The 13,997-nt window shown below is 32.2% G+C and overlaps 2 protein-coding genes across 3 annotated transcripts; one reads left to right on the forward strand and one right to left on the reverse strand.

The window, feature by feature from the left end:
* The first annotated feature begins 2,698 nt into the window (after positions 1–2,698).
* On the forward strand, positions 2,699–5,818 carry LOC103486707 (fasciclin-like arabinogalactan protein 15). 2 transcript variants are annotated; one of them, XM_008444739.3, is made up of 3 exons: positions 2,699–4,387; positions 5,295–5,378; positions 5,631–5,818. In XM_008444739.3, the coding sequence occupies exons 1-2, from the start codon at positions 3,064–3,066 to the stop codon at positions 5,366–5,368; spliced, it is 1,398 nt and encodes a 465-aa protein (XP_008442961.1). In that variant the 5' UTR covers positions 2,699–3,063; the 3' UTR covers positions 5,369–5,378; positions 5,631–5,818. The 2 variants fall into 2 exon arrangements, with proteins under 2 accessions (XP_008442961.1, XP_050940050.1); XM_051084093.1 differs by having other exon boundaries at positions 2,863–4,387; positions 5,295–5,818.
* Positions 5,819–8,852: 3,034 nt separating this feature from the next.
* LOC103486706 (protein WVD2-like 4) lies at positions 8,853–12,539 on the reverse strand. The gene is made up of 9 exons (XM_051084094.1): positions 12,397–12,539; positions 11,294–11,536; positions 10,819–11,187; positions 10,664–10,722; positions 10,495–10,572; positions 10,316–10,397; positions 10,154–10,225; positions 9,907–10,014; positions 8,853–9,603 (listed from the first exon to the last, which is right to left on the reverse strand). The coding sequence occupies exons 2-9, from the start codon at positions 11,531–11,533 to the stop codon at positions 9,157–9,159; spliced, it is 1,455 nt and encodes a 484-aa protein (XP_050940051.1). The 5' UTR covers positions 11,534–11,536; positions 12,397–12,539; the 3' UTR covers positions 8,853–9,156.
* Between the last annotated feature and the right edge of the window lie 1,458 nt (positions 12,540–13,997).

The following is a 13,997-nucleotide window of genomic DNA, read 5'->3' on the forward strand; positions in this document are numbered from 1 at the left end:
AAAGAGATCATATTTCTCTATGTGCCTGTGATAGCTTCTTAGCTTTCTTATTGAGGAATCCAATCTCTGCAAGGTTCGTAGACTCAATATTTAGAAGCTTAATAATAATCGCCAAACAATCGGATCCTGTATCCATCTTAGAAGTTGTTTAAGGGATATAAAAAAGACTTTCTATGATTCAAGAATCTTGATGTTGTCAAGCTAGTAATATATTGCATTTCTACAAACCAAATAAGATCTAATCAAGCAATACGCACTTCAATCCTCTTGCTCGTAATTTAAACGAGTTAATACAATCATTTTTAAAAAATTCTTCTCAGAATTAATGGGTTTTATTGGCATTATTAATTATCTCTAACTCCATTTTTTGAATTAAACAAAATGAAGAAAAAGAAAAGAAAAGAAAAGAAAAAAGCCTATATTTCATGCATTGAATTTGGATTTTGAATATGGTTGGTGAGTATTGAAATTGATATTTTTATGCCACATTTTTCTTTATTGTATATATTTTATTTATTGTTTGGGACAATTGCCTTAATTTGAAAGTCCTTTTTTGTTCTCTGTACACCAAATTCTTGAGTGTAACAACAAACCTACCAAATATTGTTCACCGACAAATTGTTCAAATAATTTAATAAATCAAGAAGATACTAAAAAATATCTAAATTTAATTTTCCATTTTTATTTTATTATACTAAAGGAAAAAAAAAAAAAAAAAAAAACAAAGGTGGGGTCTTGTTTTAAATTTTTTTAAAAAGGTAAATAGAAAAAAAAAAAAAAAGTAAAATTTTGTAAATTTATAATTTGTTCTATTTAAAATATTTTTTTAATGTTTCATTAGTTTAAGTAAAGCTTAAAAAGGAAAACAGAGTGCTTTTAGAGGTAGAATTAAGCCTAAGTCCAACAATGAGCCAGCAAGTATTGTTTGACTAAAAAGGTTCATATTCTTTTTCCTTTTTGCTTTGACCTAATTTTTAAAATTTTTATCCTTAACATTAAAAATATTTTTATTGTGTCATTTCATTAAAAAAAAAAATTCTTTTGATACTTGACAAGCAAAACTCAATTCTGTCTATCAACAAAATTCTAAAATTTATGTATGACGAAGAAAATAAATATCTAAATTTTCCATTTGATAATTCAAAGATTTGTAGACATAAGATTATCCAACGATAAATATACACAAACTTAAAAATTCAAAGTCGAAAAGTATTTTTAAACGATTACAATATAACTACCGATTAAGAAATCAACGATTTGATCCTAATTGAGCTATTTTTTAACATATTTCTTGTCCAATTTTATCTTATATTTTATCAATTAATCGAGCAGATATGAATTAAAATTCACTATTTGTCATAGATAAGTAAAGAAGTTAAATCTAAGTCTTAAAAATTTCTGTTAAATAGATTGTTAATTAACAAATAATAGAACACTTTTTCTTTAGAGTGAAGTAGTAAAATTAAATTACCTTTTTTCTTCGACAAAAAAAAAATAATATTGAAGTGACTTAAAAAAGTAAAAATAAAAAATAAAAAACAATAAAAATTAAAAATTTAATGTGGAAGTAAAGTAAAAGGTGAGGCAAAGGCTCCGTCGCAGCAAAAAGGGTAGAAAGCCGACGGCTGACGGCGACAACTAACCTCCCTGCCGGTGAAACGTCGCCACCGCACGACCAAATATTTATTTATTAAGAAAATAAATAAATAAATAATAATAATTTTAATTAGTGTACGAAACGACGTCGAAGGATGAACCTCCGTATTATGTTGTCGAGCCACGCGGTTAAAGGAGCGTGAAGTAGACGCGTGAGTTGGCGTGAAATGAAGGCTAGTAAGTAAGTAATGTAATGCCACCGACAGTTTGGCTTTTAATTTAACACCTTCCTCTTCCCACGTGCTTTTCTTGTCGGCTCTCTCGGCTCTCTCTCTCTCTCCCTCCTAATTCTATTTACTAATCATTCTTCTAATCAATGCTTAATTAAAATTAAATCTATACTTTACTTACTTAACTAAATCAATTTATTATAACTAACTCATTAATTACAACTAAATTATCACAGATTCCTTAACATTTTTCTTATACTTTTTGTAATTCTACAGAATTTATAGATTAAGAACAATTTTAAAATGTTTAGGAATAATATTGTAATTTTTTAATCGTAGGTAAGTATTTGTGAAATAAAATTTAAGGTTTTTTTTTTTTTTAATTCAATCATAAGTAAATAAATATCTTTCATAATGTATGAAATTGATGAAGAATCGAGATTGATTTTATATGCAATTCATTGTTGGTTGTTGATGCAAATTTAATGCATCTATAGTTGATTTGCAGATCCTCTTTATTTATATTTTATTTCCAATTTCTATTTTCTTTTATAATTTGACCCCACTTTTATTATTTTATTTCAATTTTAATATTTGACCAATTGAAATATTTTAAAATCTTGAAAATTATTCGCTTTAAATGTCTCCTGAAAATTATTCATTTCAATTATTTTTTCTATATAAATATAAGAATTTAGTTTAGTAATATAAAAAGTAGTCTAATGGGTTAATAATACTAATAACATATTATTATTATTCGTTAATGATTTTGAACAAATAAAAATATATAAATATATATTATTGTTAAAAATATTATAGTATTGATAAAAAAATTCTAGGTTTCAAAAATCCATCAAAATGTCAATAAAGGGATTTATAAAGTTTATTTCCACTAATAGGAAATAATTGACAAAGAGTAATCGGCGCGGCGCGGCGCCGGCAGAGCGGAGAGCCAGTGTGTGTCACTGTCGTTGCCGTGTGGGTCCGTTAAAGGCCAGCCTGTCCTCTTTCACTAATTTGCCCTAAAAAGTCTTCTTCTTCCTTCATCTTCCTACTCTCTCTCTCTCTCTCTCTCTCTCTCTCTTCCTCCATTATTACTCTCTCTTCCTTCACTTCCCTCTCTGTCCCTACTCACCCTTCCCTCCTTCACCGACACCCACGCCTTTTCATCTTCCCATTATTTTCCCGGTTTCTTCTCCATTGCCCATTTCATCATTCGTCCTCTCTCCTCTCCGCCATGGATTCCCCATCCCATGGCGTCTCTCTCTTTTTCCTCTTTCTCACCCTTTTCTCCTTTCCCCCCTTCTCCTCCGCTTCCCTCCGTCGTAACCCACTTCCTAAATCCCCTTCCTCTACCTCTACGGCCGCTTCTTCTCAGATCAATTCCAACTCCATCCTCGTTGCCCTTCTTGATTCACACTACACTGAACTTGCAGAGCTTGTTGAGAAAGCCCTCTTGCTTCAAACCCTTGAGGACGCTGTTGGAAAACACAATCTCACCATTTTTGCACCCAGAAATGAAGCTCTGGAGCGGGAGTTGGATCCTGAGTTTAAGCGATTCCTTCTTGAGCCACGGAATTTGAAATCGCTTCAAACGCTTTTGATGTCTCACATCGTTCCTAAAAGAGTTGGGTTTAATCAGGATCGTTCTTCTTCTCCGGTTCGACATCGAACATTGGGGGATTCCCATTTGGATTTGAAGAATTCTGATTCTGGTAAGATAATCGTTGATTCAGCTGAGATTGTTCGTCCCAATGATGTTGTTCGTCCTGATGGTGTGATTCATGGAATCGAGCGGTTGCTGATTCCTCGTTCTGTCCAAGAAGATTTCAACCGTCGGAGGAATTTACAGTCGATTTCCGCTGTTTTGCCGGAAGGTGCACCGGAAGTCGACCCACGAACTCACCGGTTGAAGAAGCCAGCTCCATCAGTCCCTGCTGGAGCGTCTCCTGTTTTGCCAATCTACGATGCTTTAGCTCCAGGCCCATCTATCGCTCCGGCACCGGCTCCCGGCCCCGGAGGACCCCACCACCACTTCGACGGCGAGCGGCAGGTGAAGGATTTCATCCAAACGCTGCTGCATTACGGCGGCTACAACGAGATGGCTGACATTTTAGTCAATTTGACATCTCTAGCTACAGAGATGGGGAGATTAGTCTCTGAGGGCTATGTTCTTACAGTTCTCGCTCCGAACGACGAAGCTATGGCGAAGCTTACAACCGATCAGCTGAGTGAACCAGGGGCACCGGAGCAGATCATATACTACCATGTAATCCCAGAGTACCAAACGGAGGAGAGTATGTACAATGCAGTTAGGCGATTCGGGAAAGTTCGATACCAAACGCTCCGGCTTCCACACGCTGTCATGGCTCAGGAGGCTGACGGGTCGGTGAAATTCGGACAAGGAGAAGGGTCTGCTTATCTGTTTGATCCTGATATATACACAGATGGTCGGATATCTGTGCAGGGGATTGATGGAGTTCTGTTTCCATTGGAGGAGGAAAAAGCTCCAGAGAAGAAATCAAATTCAGCTCTTAAAGTTGCCACTAAACCAAGAAGAGGTATATTCGTTTTTCCTTTGCTCTTTAATCTCTTGTTCATTAGAGAAATATAGTTTGATATTAGAACTGATGAACACTTGATCTTATGAGTTCTTAGTGTTTTTTTTATTCCTAATTGTGTGATGATGTTGAATATCTTATTAGATCTCTGCTGAGTAGTATTGTGGGATGATTTAATTTTTAGACCAAACTATTTAGTGGTGTTAAGGTGAAGTTGTTCATGAGTTTTGTTAGCCAAATAGATGGTGTAATCGAGTGGTATTACGACCTTACTTGAACCGAACCTGGTCGATAGATTGAATAATTGTGTCGAGTTCTAATATGGAGTGAGATGTACTGTTTAGGCAGGTATAGGTTGTCTAGAAAAGTGATAAACCCATCATGTGTTCGAACTATTGTGAAGCTTGTCCACGACTTTTGTTAGCCAAATAGATGGGGGATTCATTTAGTGAGATTACCACCTTACTTGAACAAGATGTCGATAGGTTGTAATGTAACTATGTCCATGGTTAATCAGTCATGAGTTCAAATTAGGATGGCTACAACATGATCATAGACCAAGTACGTATATGTTGAGTTGGGAATCGCATTCAATTATTTGAATTCTTTTGATTAGTTGGGTTTTGTCATCACATTCCAAATATCACAAGAAGTTTAGACAGTTCACATTCTTCTTTTCCCCACCACCCAAATATTATTAGCTTACAACAGCCTGTATACCATTGTTCTTATTCCTTTCCCCAAGTGATTATTGAAATCACATTTCTTCTTATATATTCTTTAGTTGACTTTTGAATTTGTTAGAACTTTACAATTAAGAATCCATTGATCTTTTACTGTTATTCCAACTCGATCAACGTCCATCGTCCTAGAGCTTAACATTTTTTATTCTATCAAATTATGGCAGGGAAGTTGATGGAACTTACATGTACCATGCTTGGAGCATTTGGACAGGACTCTCATTTCTCCTCATGCCTATGAAAAATTTAGGGTCCGTTGACAACGTTCCCATTTCTTGTTTCTTATTTGTTTTTCATTTCCTATTTTTTGAAAATTAGAAACAGGAGTATGTTTGATAATTATTCATATTCGTTCGTTTCTTAAAAAAAAATAAACAAAAAATAAAGTCAAAATGATAAACATTTACGAGAGTGGTAAGTTTAGTTGTTGCTTTTGCAATTTAGTCCCTATTGTTTAAAAAAGTTTCGATTTTTAGTCCCTTATATATTTTTACTTGGTGCAGCTATAAAATGGGGCTGTGTGTGTAAAGATGATTGGGGAGCAAGAAAATGTAGAAATTTTCTCGAGAAAATCCGCACAGGATAATTTGAGTTTCTTTTTCTTTTTTTTTTCTTTATTTTTTACATTATTAGGAATACACTGTAATTACATATATTATTTTTTGGTTAATTTTTATATTTTTGAGGTTAATATTTTTCTGTCCATTATTATTTATGCATGTTTGTTTCTCACTGCCAATGTATGCATTGAAAATATCATTGTAAAATCCTTTCTTGTGTCTGCCTCTTCCTCTTTTTACCAATATTTTGCATTTTCCTAATTTCAATTTATAAAACATAATTGAATTAATTAATGGAAATTGTTCTTTTTCTTCATTTTTAATTAAGAGTATATTTAGATAGTGCAAAAGTCTTTAAAATTTGTATATGTGGTTATTATAGTTATGGTAAAATGTATTTTTCGTCATTGAAATTTAAAGTTGATGTCTATTAATTTGGTTTCTAACGTTTCGAAACTTGAAATGAGCATTCTAATCAATTAGATTTGAGAAATGAAATAGTCTTTGAAACTATTTAGACTGTTAATTGACTAACGGTAAAGTATAATGGACGTTAAGCAATGAGCTTAAAATACACACACATCCAACTACTCGAAAACAATTTGACACCACACAATTTAGAAAACTTTATAAAGATGGTGTCTATCACAAGGAATGTGTTAAATCTTTTTGGGTTTGACAATAACAACTTTGGTGAAGGAAAGGGAAAGATAATTAGGTCCACATCATTTTAAAAATTTATTTCAAAATTAATAAAAATAACCAAATTAGCTAACTAATCCATCATTTAATCACCATATCATAATTACTATTTTGCCAATAAAGAACCAAATAGATATTAACTTCGAAATTCAAGAATTAAAAATATATTTAACGATTTAAGAAAAAAGGAAAAAGATTGTTTGAGAGAATAATAATAATAATATTTATTATATTTTTTTTATAAAATAACAAAAACAAGAAGAAGAAAAAAGAGGAGAAAAAAGACAAAGAAATTAGGTTGTCGGTTGGGTGAGTGAGAGAGAGAGCCTACAAATCCTTGTCTTTCTAAAAAACAGCTGTGTTTTTCGGACTCTCACTTTCCTTCTCTATCTCTCCCCAATTATTCTTTCTTTCTTTCTTTCTTTCTCTTTTTTCTTTTTAAAAATGCACTTTCAAAAGAAATTACATTTTAATTATTTTTTTCCCTAAATTTATAAGTCAACCACTAATTTATGTTAAACCAAAATTAAATAGCTGGTGAAGTGTCGACAACCTTATATATATATATATATATATATATATATATATATATATATATATATATATATATATATATATATATATATATAGAGAGAGAGAGAGAGAGAGAGAGAGAGAGAGAGAGAGAGACATACACCTCATTTAATTTCCTTATAGAGAATATTTTAATTTTAACTAAAATATCATTTGTATGTATTCTCAAGTTTGATTTTGGACTTAAAAATTTTTATTTTAGTATTTTAACTTCTAAATGGTTTACTCTAATTCAATTAAAAAATAAAAACCAATTCGGTCATTTTTCTTTTTAATAAGTAATATAATTGTTGTGGTCATTGTAATGTTTTCCTAATGTTTCTCCTTAGCTTATTTGGGTTGATACTATGCTCACTATTAACACATGCAAATATTAATTTAAAGATTACAATAGATTTTTTGAAAAGTTTGGAACTATATGAGTAAAATGAATATTTTAAAAGGATCGAAATGAATATTCTACTTGCGTAATATCGAATTTTTTAGTGATTGTAATAGTCGATTGATAACATTTCTAAGGTGAATAATTAAGTGTATATAAAAACCATTTTTTAAAGTATAACAAAATTTACTAGTGATTGACCCTATCGTTGTTAACTAACTTGAATAAGGGACTCGACTATTTCAATGATCGCAAATTAGTGTATAAATATTTCTCTTCTTCAAATTGGTTTTTCACTTTTATTTCTTCACAAGCATTTTTCTTTAATAAACCTTCTCCCTTTTATCGTAAGCGTATTGTTTCATCAACCTTTTTTTCTATTATCTGTATTTTAAGTTTTCAATAGTCCAATCAAGTTTGGAAAATTTTGAAAAGCTTTTAAATTTTGATTTTGATTTAAAATTTAGTTAATAATTCAATTAATTTAGTATACATCGAGTTTAAAGTTTAGATACATTTACGTATTCAAAATTTAGCCATCAAAATTAGTAAAGTTTATGAATTCATTTTTCTAAAATAAAAATTTAAAGTAGCAATTGGACTTTCATATTCAGTAGATTCAGAATTATTCGAAATATGTCAAAAATGTTTTATAATTTTTATGCATTTCATCATACCGGTACCTATATGTACCAAGGACGGTCTCAAGTTCAAGTTTTTCACTCCAAATTGTACTAAAAAAATTAAATTCAATTTAATTTCTCACGTTTTAATAATTTGTAATTTAGCGCCTCAGTAGTGTTAGCTAATAACAAAATTGAGTAATAATAAACTTACATTTACAAAACTAGAGCAATTGGTATAAATTTCAAGTTTTCTTTATTTATTTAGTTGATCTGCTCTCTCCTCTAAATTTTCTCTAATTCATCCATCTTTGTTCAAATAATTTATCATCAACCATATTTAAATATACTAATCATAAGGCACTAAACTGAAAAATGTTAATGTATAAGGGACTGAATTAAAAACTACCCAAACATTAAACCTAGGATGGACATAAGCTGAAATTAAGATTTATTAAACATTTAAAGTTCGACCTTACAACTTATTACATTTTAAAGTTCAAAAAGCTATCGTAAACTTTAAAAGTTCAAGAATAAACTTGTAATCTCACTATCAGAGTGAAAATAACTTAATTGTAAAAGACATGTATTCTTTCCCTTAAAGTCGAAAATTCAAATTTCCATACTCAACTACGAACTTGAACTTTAAAAAAGAAAACAAACCGAAAAGATTTCTACTCAGTGTAAAGGAAAAACCAAAACCAAACATGGCATTTCATTCAAAGACATCATGTCCTTGTGGACCTTGAAACAAAGGGCTAAGAACTTCTTGACTTGTTATTCAGAAAAGAGAAAAGACAAAGGGAACTTCTTTTCTCTTCATTACAAATCATTAGCTACATAACACATACTATAAATGCAATCAATTAATAAATGAAGTGCATATACTATAAATGCAATCAATTAATAAATGAAGTGCATATAAATTGTACAGGAAGTTCTAATACATCAATAAAATGAGATATATATAATGTGTGTATTATATATATATATATACCTAATAAACACTTGTAAGATAAAAGAGAAGCAAAAAAACAAATGGAAAGAACAAATACTTATGTTGACTTGTAGACACCAAATTTATAAATTTGACAATGAAAACTGACAAACATTCTATTCACAATACTTACCATAAAAATTTTCAAACCTTCTAAACATGATGTCTTGGAAGTGAGAACTGTGTTTATGTTTAGCCTCCAACAGCTATTTCAGGTGCCATGATCTCTGGAGAGGCCGTGGTTGTTGGTCCCTCGTTGTTGGGAGGATCCAACCCAGAGTTCACGTCCCCGCTGTCATTTGATTCGGGACAGTCAACTGGCTGGTCCTCCTGCTGTTTCATAGTCTCTACAGTGTCGGGCTTTGGGTGGTGTCTTTCGGGTTTGTTGATCTTTGGTTTTGGCTTGATGGCAGCTCCTTCAGTTTTAGATCCTGTAGCTTCGTTTGGATGGAGTTTGGTTTGGGGCTTTTTAGCTGGTTTTTTCAAAATAGTGGCCTCTTTATCGGATTTAGGTCGAAATGCTTTTGGTGAATTGCTTGGTTCGCCGTTTTGACGTGGACTGTGAACAGATGTGCCTGCTTCAGCAGTTGAGTTCTTATGTCTACCAAGCTTCGGTGATACTGGACGAGTGGTTGGTATCTGTGCAAATTAATGCAAAAAATCGTTTATATAATGGATCACAAGGCGCAGAGAGAAGCACAAGAATATGCTTTTATCAAACGGAGTTCAATCAGAATGCCACTGAGAAAAGCAGATAAACCATAAATTCAGTTAAAGGGCAAACGATCCATTTTCAATAACTAGTCACAATAAAATCAAGAACTCAAACCGCCTTAGCATTTATTTATTTATTTTAAAATTCTGATACTTGCGTTTTTCTTCTCTCAAAGAAATGAGCCTTAAGTAACTCAGTCTGATAGTAACAACAAATAAGTCAATAACCTTCTTTAGTTCAGGCTTTGGAAGAGGTTCCTTGTAGAAATTTGGCATTGGTGTTGCTTTAAATGTCATACTCTTTCTCAGCTGCTTAATCTCCGCTTGCTGACTTTCCTGCAAGATATTGGAGGCAGAAAATGAGTTTTGGTAAAAGAAGTACAATAGGACATGGTGCGAGTGGCCCAAGGGCGGGAAGGATGAGCGGGGAATGAAAGAATTGCCATTATGGTTCAAAATGTGAAATCTTCAATACCTTAGATTTAACCTGCAGATTAGTTTTCTCAACTTCCTTCGCCTGGATTTTCTCTTCTAGCTTCAAAAAGAACTGTCATTGAAAGACAGAAAATGTAATGTTTCTGCATCTAAAATAATGTACATACAGAACAATGAATAAAACATATATGTCCATTCAAACCTCCTTCCTCTTTTCAGCACGTTCGTCCAACCGGAAAGCAAAACCAGGACAACTGTTTCTCCTTCCACGTGGAGTGGCACCTCTGATGACAATACAAAAACATGACCTCAGTATTTACTAACACACTATAAAAACAGAAAAGAAACTATTAATAGCAGCCTCAAGGACGAGAACCATACGAGGAAGTGGAGTGAGCATCGTCGTCCTCTTTTGGGGGGAATGTTGTTTTTTCTGGTTTTGCTTTCTGATCCACAGATCTGGAAATGCACAAAACACAATTGAATGTTAATTGAGCACCTCTTTGATAGTAAAAGAGGCAGATTAACACAAGGGAAATTATTGGCTTACAAAGCTGATTCAGACGGTGGAGAATCGCTCGTTGCATTCACCGAGGTATTTTTCACAGGCTGGTTAGAAAGAAAATTATAAAATAATTAGGTTGAAATGAATTGGAGAAGAAGGAGTAATTTGCAAGGAAAAGATATGGGAAAGTAATATCTTACAATGGAGGAGTGATTGCCCGGAATTGATGCCAATGAAGATCTGTGTGCATTACTACCAGTGTTCTTGTTTACACCCTTTGACATCACTCTGTTTAATACATTCTTGCTTGAATTCTTCAACTGAGAATCCTCTGAAATTTGGGACCTTGATTTAGTACCATTTTCCACTGTGCGCTTGGCGACTGTTTTAACCGGATATTTGTCAATGCTCTTGTCCATGACATCAGTACTAGCGCCTCTTGCAGGAAACGAAAGGCTCTGAGAAAGAACTCGCCTGTTTGGTCGGGGAGACTGGGCAAAGCCTGTTAAGGTTGGTTTCTCCTTAGCCAGCTTGTTGTTCTTTGAAGAACCTACCGCTGTTCCAGGTTCCTGGAGTGAACTACAAATTCATTAGGAAAAGAGATAGATCCAAAGAGTCTCACAACCCATTCATGTATGATAATCTATCAATGAGAGAACAGCTCAATGACTGTACCTTCGAAGCTTTTACATTTTTACTCTTGGGAACAGTTATAGATGCTTGTATCTTCTTTTTGGAAGAACTAAGGTTTTCAGATTCTGCCACTGGTTCCGAAATCTCTTTCCGAGTGGGAGCTTTTTGAACACTGTCACCATTCTCACCCTCTTTTGTCAAATCCACAACTGAATTATTCGGTTGTGGTGTCTCAACTGCACAACTCTCATCCTCCACATTAACTCCATTTTCAGATTCCATCACCTGACAAGTGAAAAGATTATTAACATTAGCAATACATTCAAATGAAGATAAAAGAAAATCAAGTTGGACTCTGATCAAATTTGGCTTATACATCAATACAAAGGTGGAAAAAGAAAAACCAATAAATAACCAAGTATTGTGCTTTATAGGTCAATGTATAAAAGTATTGCAACTCTTACACTAGCTTCAAAAGAGAAAAAAAACAAGCTATAGGTTGAACATGAATGAGGCTTGCAGAATATATGAAAGATCACAGATCTCTCAACATGTCATGCCATTCATCTTTTCAGAGGTGTAACAGAGTCACATACAACTTCCAAAGGTCGAATTGACACCGATTGATGAATACCAGACGAGCGAATGACCCTTCGATGTGTAAAAAGCATTGAGACAAATTAGCCCAAAAACACATACTTCTAAAATGAAAAAGCATCCCCATCTTATCAACCTCTATGGTGACAACAGTAAATTCCAAAAGAGACATCCGAAAAAGCTCTATATTACCATGTCCGACATGATTCAAAGCCTCAAACCATAGAAAGAAAACAATTTAGCCTCCATGTGCAAATATTTACGCTAGGATACACTTGTCTCTCCACACCTATGATTCTGACATCTTTAATCACAACCAAACAGAGGATTCAAAAAACAATTATTCGGTGCGGACTTTCATCAAACAGGCGGAGGGCATTGAAGAGGCAAGTAGAAATGACAATATAACAAAAACCCATATCAAGAAACACAAAACCCATAAATCCAAACACAAAATTAACACCAACAGGAGCAGAATAGCAACAAAATTTCAAGAAATAGCAAAAACCCAGAATCCAATTCACTTGAAAAGGAGCACAAAAACTTACAAAATCAATATGCAACCGTCCCAATACAAATTGGGTTGTCTTGAATTTAAACAAAAGCAGCAAAGAACAAAAACTCAAATTCCAATAAAGATCAGAGAATTGTGTGAACAGTATGATGACAGTGATTGAATTGAAGTAGAAGACCTGGGAAACTGAAAACAGAGCAAGAGTCTAAAAGCAGATCAAAAGGGGTGTAGATTAGAAGCAGTAGAATAGTTTTTAGTGCTTGAGAGAATTCACCATGAAAGCTACAGAAGGTTGGTGTGTGTGATGAGAGAGAAAGAGAGAGTGAAGAGAAAAGTTGGTACTGCAAAACTAAAGAAAGGATTTTTCTTCTTCATCATCTTCATCTCTCTCTTTCTCTCTCTCTAAATGGATAGATGAATGAATGAGAAGTTCCAAAATGACCAAAAAGCCACTTTGTTTTCTAAAAAGTTTATCCAAATTTAATGGCCTTTTGAATCTTCTGATTATGAGGGTGAAAATTTTACAAGTGGTTTAGGAGCTGCTTTCATCAATACTTTATCACTAAATTAGATTTTTAAGTACCTAACCTTTTAGGATTATTCTACTTTTGTTACTAATTAGTTCTCAAAAACCACTTTTCCCACTTGAGTAAATATAGTTCTAATTTGTCAAAATAATATCACCTTACATCTTCAAATCTTCTCCTATAGAAACATATATCTAAGTTTTACAAAATAAATTAGAAATTTTTTTTAATACTAAAACAAATCCTTTGAAAATTTATATATAATAGTCAACGCTACCATTTTTACGATTTTTTTTTGAGTTAACGATTTAAATAATAACCTTGTATATATTTATCGCATATAATAAAAATATGTATGAATTGTTTTTTTTTAAGATTAATTTAAATACGTTTTTAAGTTCCAAAACCAAAAAATATTGTGGATGTGTTTTCGAAATTTAAAAGAAAGTATTTTAATATAAATATTATCGAATTTACTTTTTGACCTAATAATTATTTAGAGAAAATATTTTTGGTTAATGAAAGTAATAATTATTCATAAAATAGATAAAAGGTAATTATTTTGATTTTTACTATACACCTTGATCCTATATTTTCCCATAAAAGGTAAATAGAAAAATGGTTTTGAAGACACTATTGTAGTAGTTTAGTTGAATGATGTTAAACTCTATGATTATTATGTTAGGGAAAATAAATAAAATGTTGAGTAGTCATTATTTCATAATTTGAAGAATAATTTAGTTTAGGACATTTACTTTTGAAATTGTTCAATGTCTTAATTAGTTCAATACATATCTCTCTCTTTTTCTTTCTTTTTTTTTTTTTTTTTGTGGAAAATTACATAAAGAAATGAATTTAAAATGATATTACTTGTAATATTATTCTATGCATATTATTGGTAGTTTTGTAATTCAAATGACACATTTTAACACTAGCAAAAGGTGACATGTCTAGTGATCTATTTATTACTGATTAAATTAAGGTTAAATTACAAGTTGGTCTTTAAATTTTTAAATTTGGGTCGGTTTAACATGTGAATTCTAAAGTGTCGTATCTAATAGATCCATAAACTTAAAAAAATTGTGGAATAAATATTTAAACTTTAGTA

This window comes from Cucumis melo, chromosome 4 (genome assembly GCF_025177605.1).
Source record: "Cucumis melo cultivar AY chromosome 4, USDA_Cmelo_AY_1.0, whole genome shotgun sequence".
Taxonomy (NCBI): Eukaryota; Viridiplantae; Streptophyta; class Magnoliopsida; order Cucurbitales; family Cucurbitaceae; genus Cucumis; species Cucumis melo.